Raw genomic sequence first — 18,249 nt, forward strand, 5'->3', positions numbered from 1 at the left:
TCTAAATGTTTTCCATATGAATCCAATTCTGCTAATGTGGTTGCGCTTCTTCGTGCGCCTCTTTCTCCACGAGGCGGGAGCAGCGAATGGATCTGTTCATGACTGTTAGAGTGTGTGTGGTCATGGCAGCGGCTTTTTGTTGTTTCTGCTTCAGGCTGCAGAAGATGGGCTGTTCCTGTAGCACTTCTTCTGACGAGTGGAGCGACAGCGACAGCGACAGCAGTCTGTCAGACTTCCCGACCTACGTTAGACGGAGCAAGGTGACGGTGGAGCACAGGCAGCACACCACCGCAGGAACCCAGCATGCATGTTTGGATGCAGAGCTTAAAGGAGACAGCCGAGGCAGATGTAAGGAGGAACCCCTGGAATCACATCCCCATGTGGCGCTGCCCAGACTGAGCACAGGCGGAGAGGAAAACACTCCAGATGTGTCAAACAGCTTCTGCAGCATCCGTCCCATTGACACTGATGACCTTGAGCAGGAGCAGAACCAGTGTGACACAGATGAGCCTGGTCCATCCACTGTGCTGCAAACCAGTTTAAAACCTCCTCCTGGGCCAAGCCTGGTTTATTACCAACACCTCCTCCTGGGCCAGAGCCTGGTTTATTACCAACACCACCTCCTGGGCCAGAGCCTGGTTTATTGCCAACACCTCCTCCTGGACTAGAGCCTGGTTTATTACCAACACCTCCTCCTGGGCCAGAGCCTGTTTATTACCACACCTCCTCCTGGCCAGAGCCTGGTTTATTACCACCACCTCCTCCTGGACCAGAGCCTGGTTTATTACCAACACCTCCTCCTGGGCCAGAGCCTTTTTATTACCACCACTCCTCCTGGACCAGAGCCTGGTTTATTACCAACACCACCTCCTGGGCCAGAGCCTGGTTTATTACCAACACCTCCTCCTGGGCCAGAGCCTGGTTTATTACCAACACCACCTCCTGGGCCAGAGCCTGGTTTATTGCCAACACCTCCTCCTGGACTGTCTCTACCAAGTGAGGTCAATGTGCGTCTGACCACGGGATCCTCACCACACATCGGTCAAGAAACTCGCCGTGGATCCCCCAAATCTGAGTTTGACTGGCAGGACAATGCGGAGCTCCAACGTCCGTGGCTTCCAGCGAATTCACGCGTCTGGAAAATCCCGAGCCGAGATGAGGGCGATGGTCCCTCTGTCCCGATTTGTTTCTATCACGCACCCGAAGACCTGCCCCCCCCGAGACCTGAGTGTCAGGATGCTGGCACTCAAACTTTGCCCCCTGGTGCTGGTGGAGATGCTTCCACTCCATCCAAGATTGACTCCGTCTGTCCTGAGCAGCGGGTGATGGCTGAAGGGGGCGACAGCGGGGACAAGCCGAAGGCAATGGTGTGGTCCCAGGGCACACCCCAGGCTGGGTTCCCCCAGAGGGGGGTCGTGTGGACACCCCGGGGCCAGTGTCGGAGCTCCAGCCCTCCAAGGCTCAGAATTGTGGGCCAATGTTGAATCGGTAAGTTTATGGCCCCCACCCTCGCTCACACTTTATTTCACTTGTGGAGCACTTGGTAACACCTGAGACCTGTTCCTCTTCAGGGGTCTGGAGCAGAGTTCAAAGACCAAGGCTGATGACCAACCAGCTCATCCACCAGGACAGCAAGTAAGTTTTGGGTGTTGAGTTGTTTTTGATGCTTAATTTGATGCTTGATTTAATTGTGTCCATTCATGTTACTCATTCATAAAGTGAATGCCCCGATTGGTCACAGACACATCAACATTTATCGGGTTTAAGACCCCTGACAGGACAAATACCCCAGGTTATAGCAGACCTGTTGCAAAGATGCTCATGGTGGAAACTAAATCCTTGTGCTCTGACTTTTCAGGTGGGCTCCAAACTGACCTACGCACAGGTCTTGATGATGCCCCCACGTAAGCGTGCCCCACCCCCAGACCTGAGCCCCCCCTACCCAGAACAAGAGCCCCAATCAGCTGGGACTCGCCATCCACTAAAGCTGCGATATGCAAGGCTGTGAACGGAGCGCTGTGGATATTTTGTTTTCAGTCTTTAAAAAAAAGCTGAACAGAATCTGCACCTCTACAATTGCTGCTTTTGAGGATATCTTTTTCTTTAGTTTGTTTAGTTTGTTAAAAAAAAAAATCCAGGTTCTGTTCCCATGTTTGATTGTTCCAGTTTTTTTCTTTGAACACACCTGCATAATTGATGCTCATAATTCTGATTTCTTCTATTAAAAAGCACTGAGCAATATGTCTGTTTGCATCTTTTTTATCTCATGTTGGTACTGAGTTTGTTTGGCTTTTATTTGAGTTAATCAGGAGTGTTTTGGATGTAGAAACTTCTGTTTGAGCAAAAAGGATTTGTAGAGATGTACCTCATTCACATTCTGTCCAGTGTGAAATCACAGAATCTGAAAACACTGACTTTGATGAGTGTTTAAAACCATTCCAAGTGTTTAAACACCATTTAAACATGAATGTGTGCAGAATATCCAGGTACAGGTGAGTTACTGATGGATGTAAATATGACTGAACAGTCCTAAAGTGTATTCTGCACTTTGTTGTTCTCTGTTTTTTGTCATAACGTCTTCCACCCAGCAGGGGGCAGAATATCCATAAGGTTTATTGCTCATTTTCGTCGCCACGCGCTTGTTTTCAATGAGGATGATTTCATTCCTGAGGGCCGTAATGAATAAGATGAATAATACTAATGAAATAATGCGCGTTAGGAAGAAAAACCGGCCAGAGCTGAACAGTGGATCTCTGACAGTCTCCTCTCTGATATCTCCCCTGACTTCAGGAACTCTTGGATCTCCTGATGGACTGACTGATCCTTCATCTCCATCAGACAGTGGAAGATGTTGATGCTTCTGTCTGGGGAGATTCCATCACTGTTCTCCTCCTTCAGGTTGTTGAGGACCTTCTGGATGGTTTCTGGGTGGTTCTCGATCTGATCCAACAGTCCACCCAAGATCCTCTGATTGGACTCCAGAGAGAGACCATGAAGGAAGCGAACAAACAAGTCCAGGTGGCCATTTTCACTTTTGAGAGATTTCCTTAGTGCTCTCCTGAGGAAGTCATCAAGAGATGTGACTGGATCGTTATTTGTAAACAACCCAGCAAACCCGGAAAAGGGGTTTGGATTCAATGGAATCCTGCGTCAGAGGCGTGGGCAGGGCGGCTGTGGGAGGAGTGACAACAGCCGTCTCCATGGTGACTACAGGAACGCTGGTTGTTTTGCTCCCCTCTGTCAAGGAGTACCACAGCTGTTGAGTCTCCAGGAGCTTCTCTGGGCTGGTGTTCAGAGAAGAACTGGTGTTCAACAGCTTTGCCAGATGCTTCACATAGCGGGATATGTGAAACCTGGTTGTGGGGCGGAGCAAGCTGTTCGGATCGGCCGCAGACCGATGGACCGTGTCTGCGTAGTCTCGATCCACGAGCCTCAGGATGTCCTTGTCCCCATGATGATACTGCAGCAAACTATCAATAGCGTCTTTCATGGGAAGAGTCCAGTGTGTGTGGTCCAAGACAAACACTCCACCACCAGTCTTCATGGGTCCAGTGCGGGCGCTCCTCGGCGAGGACTTCAGCGGCAGGGGCAAAGCTCCAGAGACGTCTGGAACACAAACAAAGCAATATGCATCCTTAGTAACTCATATTATCGCGATATGGGCTATTGAGAAAACACATTAATATCCATCCCTTAATAACAGAAAGTGTCATATTTAACACATCAAAAGATTGAGATACACTGACCACAACCTAACTAAATCTATTTATTTTCAATCATTCGAACGCCTTAATTCCAACATGCCGCTCTGAAAAACCCGATTATGGTTGACCCGCCCACTGATCTTTCAGGATCCTGGTCGTCCTCTGCTGGAATCTCCTTTACACGTCCAGCAGCAGAGAGATGGAAGGTGACAGGTGGCGCAGGGGGAAGCGACGGCACAGCAGTCGCTGTTGCCCCGCTGGAGGAAGGTGTTGCCCCAGGAGCATCGTCTGGAGCGGGAGGGGGCACAAGAGCCGAAGGCGGATCCCTCTTCTGCATTTTGTGTTTGTCCCAGTCCAGAGGGAGCGGACGGCAGCCCGGTTCTCTGGACTCCAGCCCAAACCTTTCTCCAGTGTCTCTGTCAGAGAGGTGAACGCAGGGCACTTGTCTTGTCCCGTCACTGCCATGGAAGCAGAGTTCAACTCCCACATTGAGGCAGGGTCAAAGACAGCAGGGAGGACGGCGCCGGGCTTCTTCATGTCTACCGGTCGCTGAAAGTTCCACCGCACAACGCCGGTCATGGCCTGGGCCTGGAACAGTTCAGGGGAGACCTGCGGACCCGTGACCCACTGGGCCTGGTGGAAATGGTAGCCCTCCTGCTGAGATGTACCACGGACAGGGATCCAGACGGGGACTTTGGCACCTTCGCCCGCTACGTGGTTTAGCTGAAGGGTCCCTCCGTCCCTGTCCATTATCCCCTCAGACAGTTCTGGGTCACTGAGGCAACCACGGAGGATGTGAACCCTCTGAACGCGCCACGTCTTCAGCATGGATAGGGTTAGGGTTAGCATGGAGCATTTTTCAGTTTGAATGACGGCAAACAAAGAAGATGGCTGATCTCACCTGTCCATCCAGTGGTAGCCGGCCTTTCCCACCCCAGCGGGCTGTACCTCTGGGCCATTCCTTGGAACATCGGATGCAGGGACCTTTCTGTCTCAGCCTGAACCATCACCCAGGACACAATGAGCCAGTTCTCATTCATCACTGCCAAACTGGACATGGCTCCAGATGCCAGTGTCACCTTCCTCGCCATCTTCCTCGTGTGGTCCGACCTGAAAACCTGCCCCAACGTGCCCTGGAGGAGCTTGGTCAGAGACGGCTGTTGACGCTTGAACTCATCCAGCAGGCAGTCAGTCAGGTAGAATCCGGACACAGACACCCACCCCAACCTTCTTGGTCCTCGTATGGCCCGAAAGCACGTGGCCGATCTTCCATCCTCACGTACTGGCCGATGGTTCTCTGTCCGTACGCCCCAGCCTCGGCCTCCCTGACGTTCTGTACGGCGTGCAGATATGCCAGGTGAGCTCGTTCATACTTGAGGTGCGTGAGCTCATTCACCTGGTTCGCCATATCGGTCGGTGACTTGCCAGAACGCCGCAGTTCATCCATTACCGACTTGCACGCAGCCTTCTTGTGAGTCAGGAATGCAGGCAAAAGGTTAGTAAAGCGCACGGGCAGCTTCTCCACCCATGGAGGGTTGTCAGGACCAGTTCCTGCGACAGGCCTTGCAGCAGAGTCGCGAGGAAAAGATAAAATACTGGCCACGGACGCTGACGATCACTCCAGGTCTGCCCACGCCTGCAGAGACCACCTGAGGACGAGGACAGCTATGGAGGCACGGCAGGATGTCATTGTTCCTCAACCTGACCGTGATGTGGCTCTCTGGCTTCCAAATGAAAAATGGATGGAGCTGAAAAAAGTTGGGGGACGGGAGCTCAGCCACCATGTCCAGTAGCTCCGGCTGAGGAGGAAGACGCCAAAGAGAAATTGCGTTCCCAGGGTTATGCACTGGTCGGGACCCAGGCCACAACCCAAGTTGTTGAAGCTCCGTCCTCATCCACAGCTTTTGATGTTGTGAGCAGATCCACTTGCTCATGTCGTGGTCAGGGACAGGCATGGGAACAGGAGCTATGGGAACTAGGATAAAGTAAAGAAGACAGTTGAACAACATAAAGTTATCATTACTGAAGAGACAATTTCAGTGCCCCCGCCCTCACATGATATAAACACACGATACAAGGAAACACACACGCGCCTCGGACACTTGGTTTCATTCCAGAGCTCACACGTCAGATTTTTTCCATGTCAGTGACAAAGAATCGTGTCAATTTGAATCACCCCGGGACACTTTATTATTGTTCAACACCCCACGGAATGGGGGAAATGTACATGGTTTAACATCCCACTCTTTTGGTCTTGGGTAGAGTCCGTCAAAGGAGGCACTCTGCCGTCAGAGGTCTGTGCCGTGCAAGAGTCAGGTCCTGAAAACAAGTGCAGACTTGCTATTAAGAAATTACAGTCACTTCACCTGATGACAACATGGAAAGAACAGTCAGCTGGACATTACAGAGACATCAGGTTGTTCATCAGCCCTAAATAAAAAGAAAAGGAAACTGTTTTTCAACGAAGCATGCAAAGAGAACAAAAACAAACACTTACCCTCCTCCTCATAGTCAATATCAGCTCATCATTGCACGGATCAATTCATAGTCCTCACGACGGTTATTATCACACCAACATATGAAGAGTAATATTAAAGGAACTCGGCCGGAACATCAAGAACACAAAAATAATAAGATAAGTTTCAGATTTGGAGAGAGAATTCTTCATGGAAAGGAACGGAACTCCAGCTCTGAAACTATTTTTCAGAAACCTGTCTTTGCTCCTGGTGGCACTCTCGGCAGGGCGGCTGCTGCTGCTGGCATAGCATCTGCACACAGATGAAAAGAAAAACAATAGAAATCAGATACGGCATGGACTTTGTTTGTCTGACATGAAATAAATGTGGTAATGGTGTATTTACAGCTCTGGACTTGCAGATCAGAGTTATGGATGCTCAGCATCTCCCTTTCCATCTCCACGTCCTCCTCCATGGCTGTGTTAAAGACAAAAATACCGGCTACAGGTTATTAGTAGAAAAGAAAAAAACCTTTTCCCAAAGTTGAACTTGTCACATGAAGGAATGAGCATACCCAGGGGCTCAGCTGGGGCCTTCATGGGATGCTCAGCAGGTGTGGAAGATGTGGTGGGCTGCTGCCTCTTCAGCAGGTTCTGCTGCAACCTGGACATTCGTGTACCTGGAACGCAGCGCCTGCCTATGACAAAATCAGCATAGCCATCACCTCTGCTGTCCCAGATCTCCTTCCACCTGCTCTTGGCTCGGGCACCAAATCCAACCAGCTGGTCGTCTTCAGATGAGGCAGTCACTCCATCCCCTCTTCCGGCCTCATAAGTGAGGAGAGCCTGGATTTCTTGGAAACTGAGGGCATAACTCACAAATGACTGGAGGCTGTCCTTACTGTGGCTGTCAGCCATACAGAGACCTGCTGCCTCCTCGCTCTGCACGTTCTTGATCAGATACACGGTGTATCCTACGTCATTCTGCAAAAGCCATCTGAATGACTTCCCTTTATATTTACCAAACTGCAGGACATAGTCTCCCTGCACCTCCATCTTATCTGAGGGATCCCCCCCTCTTTGCCGGATGACGGCCAAAGCGTTCTGCCGTACGAGGTCCTCCCTCATGGCCGCAGACTTGTCCTGAGGAGTGGAACTCACCCGTTTGGCTTCATCAGATGGCTCCTGGAGGAGAAACCCAAGAGGCCCCTTGCGGAACACGACCCGAAGTTTCCCAGGGAAAAAGGCGAATTGCTTCTGCATGTTGAGCTGACATAAAGGACAAATGTCTATTAATTTTCTCATTTTATTAGACACTGATAAAACAGTTCCACCCATTTTTCAAATCACACCTGATAAATGTGATCAAAGGAATCTTAGGCCAGTAAAAGATAAAGTGTGGTACCATGTGTAAAGCTCTGTGTGTGTGTGTGTGTGTGTGTGTCTATGTGTGTGTGTGTCTGTGTTTGTGAGTGTCGCGCACATGCAATTATCATGTAGGTGTGAAAGTGTAAGATCAAGGTTGTTGGGTGTCGATTCAGGAGTTCAGAAGGTCAGTACCTGGTGTGGCTAGTGAGGAAAGGACTGGAAAGTGATGGTGGTGTGTAGGTGTGTGTGTCTGTGTGTGTCTGTGTGTGCGTCTGTGTGTGTGTGTGAGAAGACATGTTGGGGGGGGCAGGAGGACAGTATCCCCTCTCAAAGACATTGGAACAAAAACACACATTTGATGTAATAAAATGTAATACTACCACTACTAATATTACTACTAATAATAATTATAGCAATAATAATAAAATAATACCGAGTTTCAGTGCCACGACAAGTAAATCGGTTACTTGAATATAAAATATGAACAAGTTCATTCATCACTATCGTGTAATTTATTTATGAAAAACTAGCTTGACAATATAGTATATTGTAGCATGACAAATACAGTACATTATAATTTAGGGCCAATTATAACACGTTCCTTGCTAATTTAGGACAAATTGACCACAGCCTATGCACAATTACGAAAAGTTTCCTCCTCATTAATTTAGTAGGAAATCAAGCCCAAACTTACCTTCAGCGAAGTTTACCAAAGAATGAACCAAGAATGGCCGATCCTCCGGAGAGGAGCCGCTCTTCATAGAAACGGCAGAACAGCGCCACGGGATGATAGCGGCCGGAAATATATTGCGTCCGTAGTGGTTAGCACGACCATTGAAAATGAATGGAGAACGGTTTAGGGCCGTTTAGCTCCCGGCCATGGCACATTGCTTTTAAGTTGATTTCATTTATCGGAGTTGAATCTTGTTTGATTTTTTTGAAGGCGTTTCACCTCTCATCCAAGAGCCGTTGTAGGCAGATTTGATGATATGACGCTCATAGGCTATATAGCCTTTTCTTTTTGGGGGAATGGATTGGAGGCTGCTCCAACATTGAGGTTTGGACTGTGACAAAGCAAAATGGACAACCTCCACCAGAATAAATGTTTCAAGAAAATAAGTTTGAGTGTATTAACTTCAAAAGGCCATTTTCTTGCCCTGCTCTCGCTTGGCCATACCACCCTGAGAACGCCCGATCTCGTCCGATCTCGGAAGCTAAGCAGGGTCGGGCCTGGTTAGTACTTGGATGGGAGGCCGCCTGGGAATACCAGGTGCTGTAAGCTTTTTGCACTCTTCCACTGGGTCAGCAGAGGCCGCCAGTGTTCCTGATAATTATCCAGCCAGATGTTATTCACTTCTTAAGTACTTCTAACATTGAGATTTAATGTTGCACTATTGTACATCGTTTGAGATTTAATATTTTATGAGTGTGTGTGTGTGTGCTAATGCTAACATCGCTAGCACGGCGATTATTTTTGGAGAAATAAGTGAGGGATGTAGATGGGACACTTAATGTGGAATTAATCCACACGAAACCTTTGGCTACGCGGTCAAAGCGTCTCAGATTGTTGCTCATAAAATGAGCATTTTGTCACGCTTCCTGGTGGGTTCACTTTCTCTTCAGTTCTCGGCAGCATTTAAAGGGATATTTCAAATTAAAATGAGCACTTTTCATAATTCTGCGGTACAATGGCTGTGGAGCAAGAACCTTATTAGGGTTCCATATTTCCCACGATTGAGAGGTTTTGTGGTCCTCAGACCTTTCCCTGTGCTGTTCCCAGGTACGACCCGAGCACGCTGACGTCTGGATTCTGTGAACTGTTCCTCCATCATCCCAGTGCTGTTGGATAGACTCCCCCCCCCCCATTGCAAGTGGAATCTTTGTGAAAACTTCCTCACTTCGGTCAGCATCCCAGAGAGTGCGGCTCAACCATGTATTGTCTACAGTGGCTACTTCCTGTGCTGCTCATCCCCAAGCCGCTCAACCCGGCGCTGTGGTTCAACCACTCCATGTTCATGGGCTTCTACCTGCTGAGCTTCCTGCTGGAGAGGAAGCCCTGCACCATCTGTGCCTTGGTCTTCCTGGCTGCCCTCTTCCTCCTCTGCTATAGTTGCTGGGGCAACTGCTTCCTCTACCACTGCCAAGATGCTGCCCTCCCAGACGCAGCCCACAACCCAGTGATCGTCGGGACTTAGAGGCGGTTCAGATGAACGATCGCGGCGAGGGAGGGGGGGGGGTACGGCGTCTGGCAGGACTCGGCCGTGCTGTGGACGCTGGCTGGACGGAGGAAACGACTGCACGGCGGATGCTTGGCCAAAGTTTAGAGTAGCAGAGCGGGTGTTGGGGTTAACGGGGGTGTTTTTCCATGCTGTCGAGTCTCTCCAATTTCATGTGGGAGAGGGACGATGTGTCCAGTGTGTGTGTGACGACGGGGGAATGGGGTGCGTCCACCCTGGGACATCGGGATTGGGCTCATTCATTTACTGTGACTGCCACAAGTGCACCAAAATGTTCCCATTGCACCCCCCTACATGGTGGATTGGACCGAGCCAAAGGCCCGTCGCCACAGAATTTACAGTGTGGACATTTCCCAATGCTAGAAAGCGTCACGCTGCTGGAAGCCTGCTGGCCCTGGGAGACGCCCCGGTGGGATTAGTCCTGTCCATCTTTGGTCTCCCACGCGTGGAGGACACGGATAATGACGGCTTTGCTTCCAGCCGGTGCATCTGCTGATCACAGACCAGCGTGTTGTTGTGGATCCAGCAGTCCCATCAGTATCCGACCCCCTTGCTCCCGCCGGTAGAGAGGTCCTGAGGTGTGGCTGCGTGTGCAATAAGGATGGATTTCTTTGATGAGCGTGACGTGATGATGCACAAGGTTCCTGATCTGCATTCGTCCTCATCGTGCTGCTGTTCGAGGGCTTTGTTTAACGCCACGATGCTCGTTTTCCTTGTGTGTCATTGCTGCAAGTGCTGTCAGCTGTAGGACACAGGATGAAGTGATTCTACAGGTGTGTGTGTGTGTGTGTGGGGGGGTGGGGGGGGGGGGGGCTCCTGTCACAGTGTTATTTTTGCTCAAATCTACACTATAGTTTTGGTTTTAATTTAAATAAAGGTTTTCTTCTCAGCGTGTTTCACGGTGGTGTGAGCAGATCTCAGCAGGACACGAGGTGAATCCTCTGAAGTTTGATCCGTGATTATAATCGTAATTATAACCATAATTATTTCATAATAATACTATTCTGCTATTCAGGGGGGCTGTTTTAAACCACTAGATTGTTTACCTGGGGTTATTGGAACAAAAAACAGGTCCTCTCTATGTTCTGCTCTGCTGTTATATCGATTTAAACACTATATAACACATTCTTGAACAATCAAACGCACACACACACGCACACAGCCTGTTCAGCGACTCCTGGCGAGCACTTTCACCGTGCAGCCGCTAGAGGGCGACAGCTGCCTGTAATGCCGCAGGAGCAGAGAAAGAAGAAGAACCTCAGTAGTACAGGTAGTACGTTTATCATCAGTCTTAATGGCGGTCACAACAACACGAATGAAGCTTTACATTTGCTGTAGCTGCAGGAAAAGGGCAGAAGGATCCTCGGGGTTAGGGCGAGTTTTAAAAAGCAATCGTAATGACGAGTGAATTCGTCCGAGCCGCAGAGATCCCCTATAGAACGGTGATCTCCGTCTCCTGGTTTATGTAGACAGCCTCCTCCACAGCAATGTGGAGCTGTTCCATCCTTTGGAAGGCCTGAAACCCCCTTTTACCTACAGGACGTCAAAGAAGGTTTAGTGTGTTTAAGTGCAAATTAAATGAGAAATTGCTCATGTTTGTACCAAAGGAGAGGACGGTCTCTCGAGCAGCGCTGCGGAGAGCTCCATCTGTCGCCCTGCACATCTCTGTGATGTGGTCCACGCTCTCCGTCGCCTGGAACACACACACACACACACACACACACCTGAGAGACCTGTTCAGCAGTTGGTGTTGAACGTACATTTCTGAGCGTTTTCACTACCTTGAGACACTTTAGAGCCAAACAGGAGCCTTGTTGGGTTTGAATATCATCACTTTTCAAACTCTCAGTGTAATAAATAACAGCCTGAGAGGGAAGCACGGAGGTAGACTCGGTTAAATACCGTGTGTAACGCCCTTTTCTCTGACAATGCTGCCGGCTAAAAGGATTCAACAGGACTGGACCTCAATAAACACCTTGTTCCTGAAGGTTTGGACGCCGGCGGCTCTGCAGAGACACTTGCAGGCAGCTCTACTGACTTTGTGGTTGGCGTCCACCTGCAGGGCGGCGAGGGTCTGCAGCGTGCACCCCAGGGGCAGGAGTTCTGCCACCAGCTGGCCCCTAAGCGTGTTCAGGGTCCGCCTCCTTTTGGGGCTCCTCAGAGCTGAGAGGATGCGCTCTGAAACACACGCACACATTGGGTCAGCGCCTTCTGTTGCCGGGACTACCATGAGTAAAGACCCGCACCGCCCGGTCGAGACGTCCGAAATGTTAGACGACCTTCTTTGGAGAGGCGTGTGATGTGTGCGCCCAGGTCCTGGACGCCCCAGCGCCTCAGGTACGCCGACAGCTGGAAGAGCGTGACCCTGTCGGGGCAGCAGACGGGCCGGAGGTCCGGCACCGTGCGACACGGCGCCTGGAGCTGCCCCAGCAGCCGGGAGAACACTGCGGCACAATGGACACGACGTTCCACATCAGTTAAAGCAGCAGCAGCTTTACCGGCGGCGTTCCCACGTGCGCAGAGCACCTTTTTCCGCCTGGCCCGGCTGCTTGGCCTCCACCTTGTGCGTGAAACACTTCCTCAGCGTAGCGCAGAAGCTGTCAGCGTCACAGAGGAAGGGGGAGCTGCTGCTGCCGCTCACACAGGCCTCCCAGAACAGCAGGACCTCCCTGGTTCTCTGGACCTGCGGCAGGACTGAGGAAGATCACATTCAAAACCATTCCGTGTAAACGTGCGGATCAAAACGACTTGTACGAACTGTCAGTGGAAGAGATCTTGTTCTTCTCCAGCAGGAGGTGGCTGACGCGCTGCAGCGCTTCAGCCTGGAGAGAGAGTTCCTGCAGTAGCTCCTGTCTGCTGGGGCTGAAGCGGGTCGCCCTCATCCTCTGGGGAAAGATCACGGTGCAGCAGTTAGCATGGCGTCCAGGCCCGAGCTCCTCGCTCCCCTTGTCAGCACTACTGAACTCAAAACTGAAGACAAGCAACAGGTTGCAGCTCTGTGATTGGGCGGAGGTGTTGCCCCGTCCCTCTCCGTGTTCATAGCAGCGTTAAAATGACAGCGAAAAGGTTGCAAAGGCTAAATAGACACCAATACGTGTGTGCGAGGACCTTTCAGAGCGGTGAGGACTGAGCTTGCTGTACCTGTAGGAGGATGCAGCAAATGTCCAGGTGAATTTCAAGAGCCTGGTCCAGACCATCGTTCCCAGACGTCAGCCATGCGCCGTCCAGCTCCAGGAAAGACCTGACGTCGTTTCACCAAAGAAAAAGAGGCGGTTATCCCGTGGTTTTATTGTCCGTTTGTTGTTCGGGTGCCTCAAACTCACCCGGGTTTTCTGAGGGTACCCAAACAGGAAGCGTCTTCGTCTGCGTTGATGTCATGTGACAGGAAGTCAAAGCTTCCCAGGACTTCTTCTAAACCCAGAGTCTCCTGTGGCGAGGAGGGTCTCAACAGAGAAAGGTCGTTCTGGGGGAGAGCGCAAGTGTCAGGGCACATGTGGTGGTCAGAAACACCCGGAGATCCACTCGGGGTACCTTCAGAATAGTCGCCAGGTGCAAAAGGTTGTGCCGCAGAGCTCGTAGCTCCTGCTCGGAGCAGGGCTGGCTGGGAAGCAGGTTACTGAGCTCTGATATCTGGGCCCCGATCCTGAGGGCCCGGGCCCTGTGCTGGCCAACGCTGGTCTCCGGAGGGGCAGCAGGAGGCGAGGGCGAGGCTGCAGCAGGCTGAATAGTCACAGTGGGCAAGGCAGGGAAGGAATGTGGCTCAAATTCTGAGGAGTCCTGGACCAACGAAGGGAAGGGTCTCACAAGCTAACGGGGAGGTATGAGAATGTGTAGCCACGCTAATCTAAATGTATGTATTTATGTCATGCAGAAAAGTAAAGATTCCACACTGGTTTGACACCCCCGACCAAGACTGGAACAGTAGTGCTGACCTTCCCACCATGTCAATTACTTCAAAAGGTTGTTTTTTTTTTTTTTTTAAATGATCAAAGTTTTTATTGAGTCTGATTCTGGGTGCCAAAATCTCTGTGTAATATTTATAATGTGATCTGGTGACTAGAATAAAGAATCTGTATATTAGTGGCAGAAAAACACCGTTTTACTGCCCCCTCCTGGGAAGTTGTTAAAATGCACATTTTCACATTTAATTTATATCGATTTCTGACCCGTGTAACATCCGCATCTTGATCTGTATTATGTGTCCCGGGTCCCGGTTCTCCTGCCTGGTTCTTTCTGAGAACATCAGGTGTGCTGGACCTGCATCACCAACATAATGGAAAACAGTGGCATTAATAACATATATGAGTTTGTTCTAATCAACAGTAACATGCACCGATCATCTCAGAGAACAGATTCAGTAAACTTAATGACAAAACCTCAGCTTAATGGTGCACACAGGCAATATTAAACTCACCCTACATGTACAGAGCACTGAATGAAGGTGCAAAGAAAACTTGCAAAACCTGGTGGCGTTCTGAGGGTTGTTGCTGGACAGAAAGGTGGCGTCTGGGATGTTGAAGGGGTAGCTGAGCGGAGACACACCTCCGGTATCGTGACGGCTCGCAGACTCCACAGCTGCTGAGATACCTTCGACCTCCTGCAGCCGACGTGCCATTGACTGAGAAAAGGGCGAGAGGTGCACGTGTTTATGTCCCGCAGACCTTCAATCCACCAGAAACCGTCGGGGCAAAGATACAGCATCATTTTGGCGTATATACCGTATTTTCACGACTATAAGGCGCACCTAAAACACTGAGATTTTCTCAAAAATCGACGGTGCGCCTTATAATATGGAGCGCCTTGTGTGTGGACTGAGTTCCAAAATCTGCTGTGCGCCTTTGGTGGGTGCACTACGGTAAACGCTCCACCAATCGATTAGCGGCACACCTACGCGTAAGGATCCCCTAAAATGGAGCGGTCAAGCGAGACGCGTATGAATGAGGCTTACTTTAAACTGCAGGACATCGAATATGCGGCTGAAAAATGGCAGCAAACTTAGTGTTTTCGCTTTATGAGGAGGCGGCATCTCTCCATACGCGCAAGGACAACTGTTGCGCACCCTAACCCTAACCCTAACCAGGAGAGGGCGGCCATCTTCCCTAACCCTAACCCTAACCAGGAGAGGGCGGCCATCTTCCCTAACCCTAACCAGGAGAGGCGGCCATCTTCCCTAACCCTAACCGTAACCAGGAGAGGGCGGCCATCTTCCCTAACCCTAACCCTAACCAGGAGAGGGCGGCCATCTTCCCTAACCCTAACCCTAACCCATCTTCCCTAACCCTAACCAGGAGAGGGCGGCCATCTTCCCTAACCCTAACCCTAACCAGGAGAGGGTGGCCATCTTCCCTAACCCTAACCCTAACCAGGAGAGGGTGGCCATCTTCCCTAACCCTAACCCTAACCAGGAGAGGGCGGCTACTTCCTAACCCTAATCCTAACCAGGAGAGGGCGGCCATCTTCCCTAACCCTAACCCTAACCAGGAGAGGGTGGCCATCTTCCCTAACCCTAACCCTAGCCCTAACCAGGAGAGGCCGGCCATCTTCCCTAACCTAACCCTAACCAGGAGAGGGCGGCCATCTTCCCTAACCCTAACCCTAACCAGGAGAGGGTGGCCATCTTCCCTAACCCTAACCCTAGCCCAACCAGGAGAGGGCGGCCATCTTCCCTAACCCTAACCCTAACCAGGAGAGGGCGGCCATCTTCCCTAACCCTACCCTAACCAGGAGAGGGTGGCCATCTTCCCTAACCCTAACCCTAACCAGAGAGGGCGGCCATCTTCTCTAACCCTAACCCTAACCAGGAGAGGGCGGCCATTTTCCGCACCTACAAGATAACCGCGCCCAGCCACATCACCAACATGGATGAGATCCCTCTGACTTTTGGCATCCCTTTGACCCCCAACGTGGAGAAAAAGGGACCAGCACGGTGGCGATACGCACAACGGGGCACGAGAAGTCGTCGTTCACCGTGGTTTCTCGCTGCCATGGAAACGGACAGAGCGCTGGATGACGGAAGGCGAACACTCCTTCACAAAGACTATGAGGCAGCGGTGGGCAAGTTATGCCACCATATGCGGGTGGATTGTAGACGCATGGGCTATGATACCGTCTTCATGTATTGGAAGAGCTTTCACAAAATCAACGCTGAACCGGAACCGGTCGGTGAGTCCGGTTCAGATGATTAAGAAGAGGAATTCGGGATGTTGGACATTGAAATAGTGCAGCTGTTTAATTCAGATAAAGAAGATGAAAATTTTGATAGTTTTGTGGCGGAAGAATGAATATTTTGTTCAATAAATGTGTCGAAACTCACTGTTTTACTTCCGTTGTCATTTTTTACTGTATGTTTCAGCATGCGCCTAATAATACGGTGCGCCTTATGTATGTACAGAAATACAGAAATAGCACCCATAACTGAGACTGCGCCTTTTAATACAGTGCGCCTTATGGTCGTGAAAATACGGTAAAAAGAATCACACCATTGAGGACTAAATACATCTATTTTCCACAAAAATGTCACCCCTTCAGCCGCTCGTGGTGGAGGACACGACCATTTCATTGCTTGGTTAGGAGATTTCTGTCACCGTGTTTCAGAGCTCACCAGAAAGTACTTTTCAGTGAAAGAGGGGCTGTGTCCTGCTGTCCGGCCGTGAAGCGGATTCCTTCTGGCGGACACCGAGAGCCGACTGAGCGACAGCCGCTTCATCTTTTCGCCGCTGTCAAAGGGACTTGGGGGTGTAAACACAAACACTGATAAGCAAACATGGAAGGCAGGTTTGAAACCTAAGAAAACAAAAAGGTTTGTTCTTTCTGGGAAGCAGAAAACTGGGATTCTGTGCGCGTGTGTATCCGTACTTCCAAGCGATTTCCAGCTGTAGTTTGATGGTTCCCAGCTCTGTGATGTCCACCAACATCAGCTGCGGCTTTGACACAAAGAAGTCTGCACTGGCGCACGTCACCATGCCAACCAGAAGCCAGCTCAGACCCTTCAATTCCATCACCTGAGAGAGAAACAAACAGCAACTAAAGGGTGCACTGGAGACAGGGTGCAGGCCTCATAGAGGGGCTGCTGATCCTCAGAGGCCAGCTCAGGTGTCGGCACCACCCATATTCCCATCAATCAAACAAATTCCAACCTTGATCTCAAAGTTGCGGTGGATATGGGGAAGGAAAACCATGTGTTCTTCCTCCCAGGACTGGGTGTCGTCTGACTTGATCCTTCCTCTGATCCTCCATCGCTGGCGTCCCAGCTGCACGGTCACCTGCGAGACCGCGCACGCCAGTCAGTTACAGAACCATCGGATCTCACGGGGAATCCAGGCTCGAACATCTCACCTCATATTGGTCTCCGGGACAAAGACGTGCAAAACCGATCAGGCCTGCGCGTAATAACAGTGTTATAACAATGAGGTCGCACATCTTAAAGGCTCTATGTCATGTTCATTAGACTGAAATTGGGTTCATCTTGGGATTAGAACAGGAGGACTTTTGGATGAATTAGCGTCCTAAAGGGTGACATCAACCTTTCATTTTGATATGGAGCTCTCCAAGCAGGATCTCCAACTCTCTTTCCATTTCTGATATGTCCTGCAACGCATGGAAAAGGTCTCAGGTTGGTGTTTGATGACTCCCACCACGTGAGACTGGCAACATTTCACCAAAGTGTGAGTCCACACCTGGAGGCTGTGTCTGTGGCTGCGGCTCAGCTCCAGCAGGCTTTCTCTGCAGGCTCTGGTGGGCGGAGACCTGGCGAAGGCCTTCTTCATGTTGACCACCCCCTGGCACAGCCGCCACTGAAGACAATACAGCTCGTAAAGCTCTTCCACCTGTGGAGCCCAGAGAGGACGGTGGTCACCTCTGCCTCGCCTCATAATCCAGGGGGGGGCATTATGACCCAGACTCTTGTTCACGGGTCAAGGCCAGACTTGAGGAAGCGCTCTTTCGTCGGTCGCTCCTGCTACAGACGGGGCTCCCGCTATGAGCGGCCCACTACAGACGGGGCTCCCGCTATGAGCGGCCCACTACAGACGGGGCTCCCGCTATGAGCGGTCCACTACAGACGGGGCTCCCGCTATGAGCGGCCCACTACAGACGGGGCTCCAGCTGTGGGCGGCCCACTACAGACGGGGCTGCCGCTGTGAGCGGCCCACTACAGACGGGGCTCCCGCTGTGAGCGGCCCACTACAGACGGGGCTCCCGCTGTGAGCGGCCCACTACAGACGGGGCTCCTACTGTCTGTAGGCCTCATGTGCCAGAGTGATGGGCTTTGAGCACGTGATGACTCCTGTGGTGAAGATCAGAAACAGCATCCGCTCCAGAGCGAAACAGCTCAGAACATTCAAGGTTCTGTTGGAGGAGCTGCCAACTGAATATGGTGACCTGCTCCTACACACAGAAATCCGATGGCTCAGCAGGGGACGGATTTTGCTTCCTTTTTGTCCCTTTTGAGTGAAATAAAAGAGTTCATGCAGTCCAGAGGGGAAGA

General features: G+C 50.9%; 2 protein-coding genes and 1 non-coding gene across 8 annotated transcripts; 2 read left to right on the plus strand and 1 right to left on the minus strand.

Moving 5' to 3' along the window:
• The first annotated feature begins 8,692 nt into the window (after positions 1 to 8,692).
• Positions 8,693 to 8,809, plus strand: LOC130520164 (5S ribosomal RNA). Its single transcript, XR_008948685.1, has one exon. It is a non-coding gene; the product is annotated as a 5S ribosomal RNA (ribosomal RNA).
• A 593-nt stretch (positions 8,810 to 9,402) lies between these two features.
• On the plus strand, positions 9,403 to 10,653 carry LOC130520161 (bladder cancer-associated protein). The gene has a single exon (XM_057023741.1). It carries the CDS (start codon positions 9,459 to 9,461, stop codon positions 9,720 to 9,722), a length of 264 nt encoding a protein of 87 aa, XP_056879721.1. The 5' UTR covers positions 9,403 to 9,458; the 3' UTR covers positions 9,723 to 10,653.
• Positions 10,654 to 11,029: 376 nt separating this feature from the next.
• LOC130520160 (RIPOR family member 3-like) lies at positions 11,030 to 17,680 on the minus strand. 6 transcript variants are annotated; one of them, XM_057023734.1, is made up of 18 exons: positions 17,441 to 17,680; positions 17,288 to 17,351; positions 17,100 to 17,143; positions 16,901 to 17,026; positions 16,620 to 16,765; positions 16,366 to 16,492; positions 14,228 to 14,382; positions 13,931 to 14,021; positions 13,296 to 13,571; positions 13,088 to 13,227; positions 12,906 to 13,005; positions 12,523 to 12,760; positions 12,291 to 12,458; positions 12,044 to 12,208; positions 11,728 to 11,942; positions 11,546 to 11,629; positions 11,367 to 11,457; positions 11,030 to 11,297 (listed from the first exon to the last, which is right to left on the minus strand). In XM_057023734.1, exons 1-18 carry the CDS (start codon positions 17,633 to 17,635, stop codon positions 11,197 to 11,199), a joined length of 2,526 nt encoding a protein of 841 aa, XP_056879714.1. In that variant the 5' UTR covers positions 17,636 to 17,680; the 3' UTR covers positions 11,030 to 11,196. The 6 variants fall into 6 exon arrangements, with proteins under 6 accessions (XP_056879714.1, XP_056879717.1, XP_056879716.1 ...); XM_057023737.1 differs by having other exon boundaries at positions 13,296 to 13,541; positions 17,441 to 17,679; XM_057023736.1 differs by having other exon boundaries at positions 11,740 to 11,942; positions 17,441 to 17,679.
• Between the last annotated feature and the right edge of the window lie 569 nt (positions 17,681 to 18,249).

This window comes from Takifugu flavidus, unplaced genomic scaffold, assembly GCF_003711565.1.
Source record: "Takifugu flavidus isolate HTHZ2018 unplaced genomic scaffold, ASM371156v2 ctg295, whole genome shotgun sequence".
Lineage (NCBI taxonomy): Eukaryota > Metazoa > Chordata > Actinopteri > Tetraodontiformes > Tetraodontidae > Takifugu > Takifugu flavidus.